This window comes from Ictalurus furcatus, chromosome 17 (genome assembly GCF_023375685.1).
Source record: "Ictalurus furcatus strain D&B chromosome 17, Billie_1.0, whole genome shotgun sequence".
In the NCBI taxonomy this organism is placed as follows: Eukaryota; Metazoa; Chordata; class Actinopteri; order Siluriformes; family Ictaluridae; genus Ictalurus; species Ictalurus furcatus.
Window position 1 is genome coordinate 12,976,267 of NC_071271.1, and position 14,045 is coordinate 12,990,311.

Sequence of the window (14,045 nt, forward strand, 5' to 3'; positions counted from 1 at the left end):
AAAATAGAGGTCATACTGGCTGTGTGCTTTTTCTCTTTGCTCCATGATCTTAATTTCTGACTGCCCACACATGCCTTTGGAGCTCAGTACCACTGCATATGTCTTGCACCATAAAGGACATAGCATATATCATGCAGACTGAACTTTGCATGATGCCAATCTGAGAACAATAGTAATATATGAATTGTTAAAGCTGGGTGAAGTTTTTACACTCAAAAAAGTTCAAGGGTTATAGAACAGAAAAGTGGAAACACCTTTTATAGCTACACATCCATAAGGAATGGATGGTTAAGTATATAAATTTGCATCGATTCTCTGAAAACAGCAGAATATGTTAATTACTAGCTTAATAGTTTAATGAGGGCTGTTAAGTTTAGACAGTTTTAAATGGTAAGGGAACATGCAAATGGTAAATGGCCTGCACTTATATAGTGTTTTTTTAACCTTAGCAGTTCTAAAGCACTTTACACTGGTTCTCATTCACCCATTCACACACCAGTGGTAGCAGAGCTGCCATGCAAGGCACTAACTTGCCATCGGGAGCAAATTGGGGTTCAGTGTCTTGCCCAAGGACACTTCAGCATGTGGAGTCACGTGGGCTGGGGATCAAACTGCCTACGATTAGTGGACAACCCACTCAACCACCTGAGCCACAGCCGCCAACATAAGTGCAGGCTCCTGATTTAAATAATGAGATGGAAACATAAACACAATCCATTTGAGTCTTTGAATTTCACTCATATCCAGAGAGCTTCTAGAAGTGAGCATCATCAGAGATGACAATCAGCTATTCCGCTAAACTACCAGTGTCGCTACAAAAATTTAAGAAAAATCACACACACACAAACACACACACCTTCAAATATGTCACCATTATGATTGTGTTTCCCCACAGCATATGTGCAGTGCGGCTGGTAAACACTCCCATCTGGTAGCTCTCCGCCTGAAGTGGCACTCTCCACTGTGAAACACTGCATATGGCCCTCTAACCCTGAAAACACTGACGTGCTATTAAAATGTTCAAGTGCGCTTACCCTATAAATTCAAAAACACTGCTGGACTGCATTCTTTAGTTAGTTACTATTTCTGGAAAAGCATGCAAATTAACTAGGACAAGCTATATAAACTACCATACATCTACTTCTGCAGCATGAATAAATGACAACGGTTTGGGGGGGTTTGAGCAACAAGAATATATAGACAGCAGCCAGGCTAGGAAGTAAAAACAACATCTTTGAATTTGATTACATGGTTACAGCACTGCAGGAATTCAAACTGAGCTGCTTTAAATGGGTTTGGGCACATAACAGTAAACCAGAAATACTGTCACACTGCTTTTGCTCAAGCTTGAATTGGGATTAGAAAAAATGCATGACCCAGTCCTCAGGGCTCTATCCTTGTATTGTGTGAGCAAAATTATAGACCCTCTAGGGTCCCTGAAGACTGGTTTGAGAACCACTGCTATGAAGAACCTGGCTGCTGCTGTGACCACTGACTGAAGCCTGCTTTTTGGAAGAGTATCCATCAAAGTCTGCTTTTTTCCTATTTGCAACTTAAGAATATTTAAGGTCAATGGACAATGTTCCACAAACTGTCTGAAATGATTATCTCACCACATTATCCTATGACATGGGCTGTGAAAAATCCAATCTTAACCACTTTCATCTACTCACAGAACAGTTGTGGCCACCCAATTTGAAATATAAATTTAAAAAATATTAATATTACAGTTCTAACAGATTATATAACAGATAATATTACAGTTCTAAACTGTTACTGTTGCTCTGGTAACGCTTTGAAACAGTTACAGACGTACAATATGTACTTACGGTATATGTGATCCTCATTCAACTGTTTATTGTACTGAGTGACACAATGATTTATCTGAGAGGTTTTCCTCTCTTTATGTTTCAGTAGCTCATAGTATATGCTACTGTATAGAGTAGATTGTATAACAGATCAGCTGCTTGAACTCTTCTAATTATACAATTGTTTGAGTAAATACTCAAACAATTACTACTATTATACCTTTCCTAACCATCATGGGTGGTAAGAATCATCTGGATACATTTTTGTGCATATCAGCTTGTGAATACAATCAGAGCTACAGATTTCCTGTCCTCCAAAGTTGAGGTTAAGCTCTTCTTGTCTCTTCTACCCCAATGAATGTAATTTTTAAACATTTCGAGCGTCCTGTTTTGTGCAACACTACAGAATTCTAGACACCCATTTGCTTTCAGATGGCTTCCCTTGCTAACACTACTACTGTAACAGCACAGTGAGTTAACACTCACTGTGCTGTTCTCTACTCACACATGTAATTTTTTCTGTACTCGATAAGTGGCACTTACCTTTAATTAGGGGCCCAGGCACTGAATGTGCTTGAACCCTATTGTTACAATTTTTATATTTTTTCTGATTAGAAAAACTTCCAGGTTTTTAATAATTACTTTGTTTACTGTTTCACATGTGTTTGTTGTGGTTTCTGTCCTGTCTCTGCCCCTGTAATGTTATTGGTTGTTTTCTAATGTGTTTCAGCTATTCTGTGTTATCCCCTTTGATTACATTGAGTATTTAAACCCCTCGTGTGTCTTTGTTCAGGGAGAAGTATTGTGTCTGTGTTTTAACACCAGTATGTATTAAGACATTTGTTCATTGTCCTCGTTTCCCCCTTTTTTTAAACCCTGCTCTCATCCTCATTTCTTTGTTTCTCGTCTCTGTCTAGTTTCGCCGTTTGCCTGACCCTGTGCCTGTTTGTGACTACATTTTTGCCTGTCGTTTTGGATTTGTCTGCCTGCCTCTTAATAAATCCTTTAACTGCACTTGCATCTGTCTCCTCCCTGATTACATGACAGAATACTTCGCCTACACCAAGATAACCGTGCCAGCGCTTAATTCCGTCATTTTTTCCCAGTGGACTTCTCTGATTCCCCCAGAAACATTTGATGGCTTTGCTGGATATCCAGGAAGTTATCTCCTGCAATGCCAGTTTTATTTCGCAATCCTGGTGGACCCCAAGCCTAAAGAAAAGCAGTGGCTGGGGTTGTTGTTGCTGTTCCAGCTCACTGGCCCAGCCCAGCAGTGGGCGGAGCTCCTGACTGCCATGAAATCCAGCAGCCTAAGTAGTGTAGCCCAGTTTGTTAAACTTTTGAAGGTGTTTGGGAGTTCAGAGTTCAAACCCGACCTAAAAAATTTTTTGGGGAGGGCCAGCCTGTCAGATGAACACCACATCCTACAAGATGGAGCCAGAGGCCATCAGGGCAGCCTCTCCAGCCAAACTCCCTCCAGAGGTCGACGAGGCACTGTTTCACATGTATTTGTTTTGGTTTCTGTCCTGTCTCTGCCCCTTTAATGTTATTGGTTGTTTCCTAATGTATCTCAACTGTTATCTGTGTTGATTACATTGAGTATTTAACCCCCCCCATTACGTACTAAGACTTTTGTTCATTGTCCTCATTTCCCATTTTTTATCCTACTCATATCCTCATTACTTTGTTTCTTGTCTTTGCCTAGTTCTGCCTGTTTGCTCACTGTCTGACCCTGTGCCTGTTTTTGCCTACGTTTTTGCCTAACCTTTTGGATATGGCTGCCTGCCTCTTAATAAAAACCTTTAACTGCACATGCATCGGTGTCCACCGTGAATACATGACAAAACCCTATTGTAATAGTCCGGATCTTTCTTTCTTTCTTCTTCTTTTTCTTCTTTTTTTCTGTCTTAAAATGAATCATGCATACACAGCAAAATCACCAGTGTTGATGTAACACCCACAGTGTTGAATTCACACCCTACAGTGTTTATATAAGTCCACTGGACTCAAATAAACACTCTGGGTGTTAATTCAACACTAGGTTTACCAACACTGGGTGTACCAAACCCTAAATCATAGAGGCATGAAACTTGTTCAATAGGTATTACTCCCTCCCGCTAATCAGGCAAGCAAAGTGTTTACATTTTGGTCTATATCTCATGATCAGTGAGTCCTACAAACAAATTTTTTCCCCAGTGATTCCTAGGGTTGTCCCAAACAAAAAATCCTAAGGAACCATTTAGCTCCACCCACCGAGAATTCTGAGAATTTGCATAATATGCAAAACCTACTTTCGTGAACTACTCAATAAAGTATTAATCTCAATAATTAGCAAAAATGTTGACATTTCTAAAAAAATATGGCCGCAACTTGTCAAACAATACTAACGAGCAGAGCCTTATTTACTCAAACAGCTGTAACTTATAACTGCTTGAAGGGATTTGACTTTTACACAAAAGTTTATGGCATGGTCATACATAGTGAACGGAGCTAAAGTCACATAACTGTTTCTCAGGATCTGTAAGTCCGACCAAGCAGAAATTTGGTATGTTGCATCTATGTGCTAATCTGTAAGGGGATTTTTGATGATGACCTAATAATGAAAACATTTGTCCATCATTGGCCATCATCTTTCAGCAGGCATTTGACAGGGTTAACAGTGAGCTATTATCAAAAAATTGTAATGGCAAGTTCAGTTACTGACCCACTAGTAACTGAGGAGTGCTATTCCTATTCTTGCACACAAAAACAAGTATTAAGCCAAAAATGGGTAGCAGCTATGCTCAATGCCTCAGCATTGACCATCTAAAAGACACAGCATCTCCCTCCAAACACATTAATGGCGTACCAGGATGCTGTGTCTTTTGCCGCAACTGGGAGATTTCAAGTGGACAATGACTCCAGCCTCACCTGAATGTTTGAATGTGCATATTAGTCTTTGCTAGCTCTCAGGCACTGCTAACAAGCACTGAATTAGCCTTGCCAGCCACTCTTAAAATGGGAGTGCCCAAGTTAGATGAAATGGTGCTAAGCAACCCATAACACCAACTTCTTTTTTTGTCACATAAAACATAGCACCTCAGACAATGGAAAAAAGACATAAAGGGCGCCCATGTCCCATTGGGTGGTCATCACCATGGCCTACAGACAAATGGGATACCCATGACATGCCGCTCTATGAGGTGCACCAGGTGATCCTCAACACCCTTGGCAGTTATCCAGTTATTGACAGAACCATAGTTGCATAAGGAAGTAGCTCTCATTGTTACATATATCCCAACAGCAGTGACTGAAGTGTGATTGCTTGCTCCCTGTCTTTCTTGCTTACCCTCCGTCTCCTGCTCACAGAAGACTGCAGGGTAGCAGTGAAAGTGGACCTGCTGTCTGTTATTGCATCTCATAGAAGACTATTTTTAGCTCAGTACTTCATCCAAATGGTTGTGCAAATTAGGCAGAGCACAAATATTTCAGAGAGAGCTGAAAATTCACTGTTTGATTTAAAGCCATTAAGGATGTTGGATATCACCTCATCAATTCAAAACATACATATATATTATATATTAAATTATTATATAATTATAGTATTATTATAAATACTGCTTTACTTCAAAAAAGACATGATGAAATCTGATGCCAATATTATTATATATAATAAAGGCATCCGTTATCGCTATAAATTTATTACACACTGCTGATCATATGAAATGAAATTATTATTATGTGTTTTAATTGATTTTTTCAAGATTACTTCAGCTAAGCTATATTACAACCTTAATACAAAATATAGATATCTACACTTACACAACATTTATATTGTTCATTATGATACCTTATTACAATTGCATCAGACTGAGGGATCATAATGGGTGCCTTTTGTCATCGAGACTTTTAACCTTTTAACCGAGGCAAGCTGGACATGTCAGAATTTATTCAAATCACCATAGCAACAACAGAAATATAAAGCAGAAGCACAGCAGGTTATATTTGATCCCCATATTGATGCCCTGTCAAAGTTTGATGTTTGAGTCCAGTAACACATTCTTTATTCTATTACAGCCTAACACCACATTAAATGTTATGAAAATATTACTGAATAACACCAAAATATTTTACATGAATTATGGTCTCCATATCACCTTTAATTAATTTATTAACAAAACATGCTGCTCTTAAAATTAATAAAGCACTAATAATGGGATTCCCCATAAGGGATCATGGACACCTGCTGATTATTCCACATTTTCATAGGTACAGAGTATTTCACTACAAGAGTCATGCATTGGAAATAAGAAAATGTACTGTACACAATATGATATGCAGCTACAGTTGTTTTTATAACCCTGAGCTGAATATAAACTTTACCATGCTTTTATCTGTCACACAATCTTCTGCTTGGATGTTTTACACAAAGATTTTCATTCACATGTTTTTCATTCAGTAAGAAAACATCATTTCTAAACACCACAGATGTGTACTCACCCATGTGTCCAATTAAATGTGTTCTTTGATGTCTGTTTGATATGTGACTGCATTATGACAGATCCAATAATGAATGACTGGCAGAGAAACTAAGGCCCCTATTTTAGTGTTGGAAATCCTGTTACTGCCTTTGCAAATGGAAAAACAAACCAGTCTCCCCAACATTATCTCCCTACTTCTTCATATTAAATATACCACACCAATCTGTTATAAAACAGAAATTGCTTATGTGTGTGTGTGTGGGGGGGGGGGGGGGTGTTAGTCCTGGATTGGATGGGAAGAGTCCTGTAATGAAATGGACTGAGGATGTGGGATGTGAGAAGCATTAAATTCCATGTCTTGATGTCTTGGTCAGGCTGTTAGCAAATATCTTTCATAAGGCAGCAGATAAAATGCAACATAACATAAATACTATATAGTGGTATAAAGGTAACTATATTGAGGGTTGCTATGAACGATCACTAAGGCATTATTTTAGTTCCAACATTCAAAGGTATAAATATTTTAATTCATGAGCAGGATTCCATCTGCTCTTACACACCTTACTTTGCTTTCATACAAAAATACATCTGCACACTGAAAATGATCCTGCTCAGGCATAGATTTATCTTGGTAACACTCATAATTGTTTGCATATACTAAGAATTATGCCGGTCTCATGCAACCTGCCAATCTCATGGACAGATGGGCAGATGTTAGCTGTTAAACAGACTTGCAAGGTGCTAAATGAGCCAAAGCACAGAGTAATAGTACTATATTTAGACCAGCAAAACACTGAATGTCCATCCATCCATTTTCCATACTGTTTATCCTACACAGGGTCACAGGGAAGCCTGGAGCCTATCCTAGGGAACTCAGGGCACAAGGCAGGGAACAACCTGGATGGCGTGCCATCACAGGCCACAATCACACACACATTCACACACCCATTACAGACAATTTGGGAATCAGCCTACAACACATGTCTTTGGACTGGGGAAGGATACCGGCGTTAAACACTGAATGTTATACACAAAACATCTGAATCTAGTTATTTACTGTATGTAGTTGTCTAAACATTTATTTCATGCTGATTCTACATTCTCTGTGCCAAGGTGATTTTTGTGATTTTACATGCACTTGGCAAAAGGAATGCTTTCTCTCTCTCAATACTGTATTTCTGGCCCCTCAGCCAATGTCTGTGAGAATGGAGTGGAGTGGTAACAATTTCTTTGGTCAGAGTTCAGATAGGTTGACAGCTTTTGGCAAGGATGTCGTACTAAAACCAGACAGGACAAGAAAATCTCGGAATGAGAGATTAAAAATATACACAGGCACAAAAAAAAAAAAGACAGCTTAATAAATCTTACACTAAACTTCTGAGAAGGCTTACAATGTTGCAAAGCTGTGTGAAAGCTTTAGAAATCCTTAGACTAAAGTGCTCTTGACTTTCGGTACTAAAATAATGCTATGAAACATTACACTGGCTGTAGTGCGGATGCTGCTACATCATATTGTACACAACAGCAATGGTTTCCAACTACCAGCTGCCAAAAACTATTAAAACGACACTGTCCATCTGCTCTGATAGTATACAGGACCTGTAAAACAAACGTGCTAATGACAGCCTTGTACTAAGTTGCAAGTAGTTTAATGGTCATGTCTCTTGTGTATTGTGCATATCCTGTTGTGCATGGCTTTTATGAGTATACAGAGTAAAACAAGAGTAGTCTAAACAACAAAATAAAGCCTGTCTCTTTTTCCTTTTCCATTTCTTTCTTTGCAATGGTCATAACATAATTGAATTTTTATTGTTGTGGCACAAAGAGAAATGAGAGAAATGGTTTAAGCAAAAATGTAAACACTGTCAAACCCTCCATATATATGTGCAGTTGTGCTTAATTTTTAATTCCCAATTCTCTGAATTACCTCACCTGTGCGTCTTACTACCTGTCGTACTTTTATTCTGTGTACTAAAATAATGCATAGAATCGAGCAGTTCTAGTATACACGAAATATAAGTTTGTAAACATGATATACTGATATAAATGCTAGTTGTGGCATTGAGCGCGTGATTAATATTGACCGCGCGCTATTCCGAGCGCATAGACCACGCATTCCTACACATCAGCGAGCAAAGTAGCGCGTGAGGTGCGGTGACTGTTTGTGTCTAGTAATGAAATACAGCATGACTGAATGACAACACCGAGGCTGTGTATGAGGGGGAAAATGCATCTGTAACTCACCTTTGCTTTTTGTCTCCTTAGCCATTTCGCAGCTGTGTGCTGTGTGTGTATGTGTGTATGTGTGTGTGTGTTTCCCCGCCGTCCAGAAGACAGAAGAGTGTCCGTTAGTTTGGACGGCGCGCACGTCTCAGTGCAGCGGGGAAGCGGCTGACAGAGACACGCGCCACCTCAAACCTCCACACATTAATTTCTGCTTCAGGATGTCAGTGCATTCAGTCTGTAGGAAGTCCCGAGTCATGAAAGATAAAACACGGCTCCTGCTGAACACACGCATACGCGCGCGCTCTGAAATCTGTACTTGTGCAGTCTTTTGCGCCGACCCTCTCCAGCGCGCGCTCGTGTGTGTGTGTGTGTGTGTAGCGCCTTATGTTCGACTGCCTCCAGCGGCGCAGGCGACTGCTCTTCGTTTTTCATACTGTGACGCTTCGAAAATTCAAATTGCATCATGTCAAAACACAATCCTCCTTCTCTGAGGGCATTTCGTGATGTCTTGACACATGATACAGGATTTCATGGTCCGTTTCATGCACAGTCCATACACAAATAATTCCACTCGCATGCAGTGTCTGGACATCGAGAAGAATCAAGACTGTGGTGTCCATAGAGGGCATTCCTGTTTTCTCCAGCAGAGATCATAGAGAATGTACAAGCAGAAAATGTATGTTATTGTTTTCTGCTGCTTTTTACCTGGATTCAAGTTGATAAAGGTAGTTTGGTATTATTGGAGAGGTGGTTATAGCCTAGACATTAAGATCAAAGAGGATGGATAAGTAGGAAATACATGATATTGATTTCTGCTGCAGGTGGCATCAAGTGGGTAGAATTGCCGCTCTAGGGTCCTGGGTTTGATCCTGAGTTTGGGTTACTGTTTGTGCAGTTTCAGATGTTCTCCCTGAGATTTCAGGAATATTTCCTCCAACTGTCCAAAAACATGCAGGTAGGAAGATTGGTTATGCCAGATTGCCCCTTTTTGTGAACAAGTGTATGACTGTGTGTCCTCCCATATGGAGTGTATTCTCCTGCATTGTGTCCAGTGTTGCCATGATCGTTTCCAGATCCATCATGACCCTGCTCAGAACAACGCATTTTACTGAAGCTGAATGATGAATGAATGATTTCTGCTGCTTTTACCTGGATTCAAGTTGGTAACACGAGTTTGGGAATATTTGGAGAGACAATTCTAGCCTACACACTGCTGTGCCATGCCCTCATGCTTTACATAACTTCGATACACCAAATATCACATTGGCTTGTATGCTAGTACAGACAACAGCACAGTGGCTTGTATGCTGGTGCTGTAATGGAACAGTGTCTGTGCTTTGCCAAATCCTCCAGCTGGGCTCTTTCTGGAAACTCTAGGTAAAAAATAAATAAATAAATAAATAAAAGCATGGCTCACTTTCATCCATTGCTGTCCATTGCCATTGTGTTATAAAGAAATTTGCAAAAAATTGTAATAAATAATAATTTTTCATTTATTCGTCTTTAGTAACTGCTTTATCCTGCTTAGGGTTGCAGAGGATCCTGAACCTATCAAGGGAACACTGGACAAGAGGCAGAAATTCATCCTGAATGGGATGGCCGTCCACCAAACATCCTGAAACAATTAAAAATAATTTTATAAAATGTTCTGTATTTAGAAAAAAAACAACCCACATTTATTTTCATAGTTTCAAGTTAACCGACAGTACATTAAGTGATCTAAGGAACCCAAAGACTCTTGTTAATGGATTCTTTAAAATGAAATCAATTTGGATTGCAGCAAAGAAAAAAAGTGGAAAGACATTCTTATATTTGCTTATGAAGGCTAGATGCAAATATATCTTAAGAATGTGGTTGTAACAGGGAGATGGCAGGGCTAAAATCCATCACAAAGCCAAGCCATAAAATTTTAGCATTTTATAGGCTGTTCATTTTGCACTCAATACATAATAGTTAACTTTCCTGATCAATTATAAAGGTGGAACCACATGTATAGTAGCAAAGAGCTGGCTCAGGGTCAAAATAAAGACCAAACATTTTATGGCATGCATCCCCATGATATCTCAAGTGCATATATAAATGTTTTTATAAAAATAGTTAATACTTCAAATATACACTCATTGGACATTCAGGTAAATCTACTATATACAATATATCCGTTCTGTAAGCATCACCAAACAGTTTGCAGGACACATTTTACCCGTTACCCCTACCCCGCTGAACACATGGTAGCATGTATTGAAGTGTGTGTGTGTGTGTGTGTGTGTGTGTGTTTAAAAAATAATCTGTGTATTTGTTCTGCAGCCAAAGCAGTGAACGCAGAAAATCTAGACACAGTCAAGACTATTTTCGAATTCTCCTCTCACACAGAGTGTACAGGAAAAGTGGACAAATTCTCCTCTGGGCTTGCTTCAAGCTGATCTGTGGGATTGTTTTTACAAATTGGGAAAGTGTGCTTAAGTTTAACCAAACTCAATTACTCTCAGTGGACTGCCAAGACAATGGTTTTGCCTATTGCATCAGATTCTGTTCTCAATGCTGATGATGTGGTGGGTGTACTAGAGGGTGCACCACTCCATTCCTCCTAAACTGAGCTAACACACTATATGGGCAAAAGTTTGTGGACACCTGACCATAAATACCCATATGTGGACCTTCACCAAACTGTTGCTGCATGTCTTTGTATGCTGTAGCATTACAATTTCCCTTCAGTGGAACTAGGGGGCCCAAACATGTTCCAGCATGACAATGCCCTTGTGCACATAGCGAGGTCTGTGAAGACATGATTTGCTAACGTTGGTGTGGAAGAGCACGAATGGCCTGCACAGAGCCCTGAGCTCAACCCCACTGAACGCCTTTGAGATGAATTGGAATGCCAACATCACCCCAGATCTCCTCAAATGACATCATTGCCTGATGTCACTAATGCTCTTGTGGCTGAACAGGCAAATCCAGACACCCATGCTCCAAAAAAAAGCCTTCTTAGAAGAGTGGAGGTTTTATAACAGGAGGACGAAGGGAGGACTAAATCTTGAATGGGATGGTCAAAAAGCACATGTGAGTGTTATGATCAGGTGTCCACAAACATTTTGTATGGTGTATTTACATGTAAAATATACTGTATAGTAATTTGGTGGAAAAAACAGTGGAAAATTTCATGTAATCATGTGTCCCACCAGACGTGATCAAGGACTTATAAATGCCTTGGTGGAAGAGTGGGGTAACATCTCACAACAAGAACTGACAAATCTGGTGCAGTCCATGATGGACAAGCCACTCTTTGTGGTGGACATTAAGATCACAGACTTTACCGAGTTGGCCCCATACTCTTTCATGTTAAAGTGGGCGTATGAGTCACGGTAACTTATGCTAGAGTTGCAATTTGGTGGTCGATAAACAGCAGCAATTAGAAGCTTGCCTGATTTTAGAGCAACGATAAACCACATCAGCTCAAAATCCTCTGGGTCCCTCCTTGAGTTATGGTAAACAACTATTCCATCCAAGCAGTATACAGCCATACCTCCACCAGATTTATCCTCACGGTCTCATTGACAGCATAGGTTGTAGCCAGGGACTGAGATGCAGTCAGCTCCATCTGGAATGCTAGCATCCAACAATCACAACAGATGGTTTCTCTTCTTGAAAAAAGCTGCTCAGTTTGCCAATGTTTGATTGCAGGCCACGGATGGCTACCTCTAATATTCATAGATTCTTTACTCGTAATCCATTTTCATGCATTGGTCATTTTTGTTTATGACAGTCCAATCAAGACTTCTTTTTAGCTTTATCAGCATGTTGGAAGGGGACCAAAGGGTTGTTAGCACGTGGGTCTCTTGCACACCTAAGCGGTTTGGTGGAGGCATGCGCTCGACATGACCTGATCTGAAAGCATCAGTTGACTCATAACAGATCGGGTTCTTTGCACAATTGCCAAAAAACACTTGGTCATGGATAGGGTGATCAGCACTGAGTTGTGCCCCTCACTACCCCTCACTATGGTTCTTTCTTAATTTTAAGTCTAGAAGTGATTTGGTGAAGTAGGTATGTGCTTAAACTGCTCCTGTGCTGTTTTGCAGACAAAGGCAGCCAGAAGTTGGGCTAAAGATGTTCATTTAAAATACATTGAATGGGCCAAAGCTGACCAGAGGTTTGTTCTCACAACAACATTGCAAATACCCCACTACCATTAACAACTTACACTAACATACAACTAACACTGCAAATTCACCAATTAAATAAATACATACAAAACCATGAAAACACACATACTGACATGCCTTTACAGAGCCTTACACAGGTGACCTAAATGCCATTGACAGTATAGAGCCTGGAGCCAAAAATAACTTTCTCCCTGCTTCTATTTCTCTCTTTCTTTTCCAAACAAGCTCCTGCAGTCATTATTGGGTATGTGACTCTACTATGCTACAGAGGATTCAAGAGCCGACAGGCGTGCAGCAGGAGTGTAGATCAATCTCATGCAAGCAGGATGAACATGAATAACAAAGGGGTCTGCTTACTGAACCTCAAGCCACAAGATATGACACACTGGGGCACTTTCTGATTTTCATCAAACTGATGGGTTGTAACAGGATTGTGTAGTGAGGGTATATTGGAAAAAGTCTCACGTGAAAGAACTGGGAGGTTCTGTTCTTTTTGACAGCCATGGACAGGAGTAAAAATATAGCCTACTTTCACTGAGAGCACAGTGTGTGAGAGACTACTAGAAAAAAAAAAGATAGACAAAAGGACAATCATAAAATCAAACACAAAGACAGAATAGTGAGCTTCTACTACTTTGTATAAACTATAGTCACATAAGATCAAGCACTCTTACCCTTTCTGAAGACAATCCACTCCCCTTCCCAAATTACTATACAGTATATAATGATTTTCAGAGCCCTACCACAGGCTCAAGAAAATAACTAGCACATCTTACTGAGAATAGATTCCACTGTCCTCCTTTATGCACTAAGGTGGCTAGGTCTGAAAAAGCAGATCAAGCAGAGGATAAAATTATTGTGTCTTCTGATTTGATAAATTGGAAAAGGGGAATCTGGGGTATGTCTCATGAATCTAAATATAAAACATGGCATTCTTCTTTTAGTGACATGCCATGAGCTGATGACTTGGAGTAAATTGCAAAAACTAGGCTCCACCACAGGCAATTGCTTTAAGACTACACGGGAAACTTGGCTTTCCCTAAAATGTCATTAAAATGTGGCAATGATAAAGTGTCTATATTTTTATCAGTCTTGGTGGAATTCAATATTTTTTGGTGAATTAGTTCATTTAACTCAAACTGTTTTCAGCAGACAGTGCAGCCTGCATTAAAAATCTCCTTTGAAGCCCTGATACAGAGCTAATAGACACACAGTGAAGCCTGTGCATCTCTGAGTATTTACTGCAAATTCAAGTTCACAGTATTTTAATGGGATGAAAGATTAATGCTTATGGGACAACAGGCTTTTAACACATCATTTTGAGTCCCCTGGGTGTATTTTGCAGTGTCCTCTGCATTTGTGTCATCTGGAAGCATGGCTTCTCCTTATAA

General features: G+C 39.8%; 1 protein-coding gene across 3 annotated transcripts in view; it reads right to left on the reverse strand.

Moving 5' to 3' along the window:
• pitpnm3 (PITPNM family member 3) overlaps positions 1 to 8,841 on the reverse strand; it is a 60,803-nt gene extending 51,962 nt beyond the window's left edge. For all 3 annotated transcript variants that reach the window (XR_008388323.1, XR_008388322.1, XM_053647837.1), the window contains exon 1: positions 8,513 to 8,841. Coding sequence is in view for 1 of the 3 variants with exons in the window: in XM_053647837.1 (XP_053503812.1) it covers positions 8,513 to 8,537 (25 nt within the window). In the remaining 2 variants the exon portion in view is untranslated. The remainder of the gene's footprint in view (positions 1 to 8,512) is intronic.
• Between the last annotated feature and the right edge of the window lie 5,204 nt (positions 8,842 to 14,045).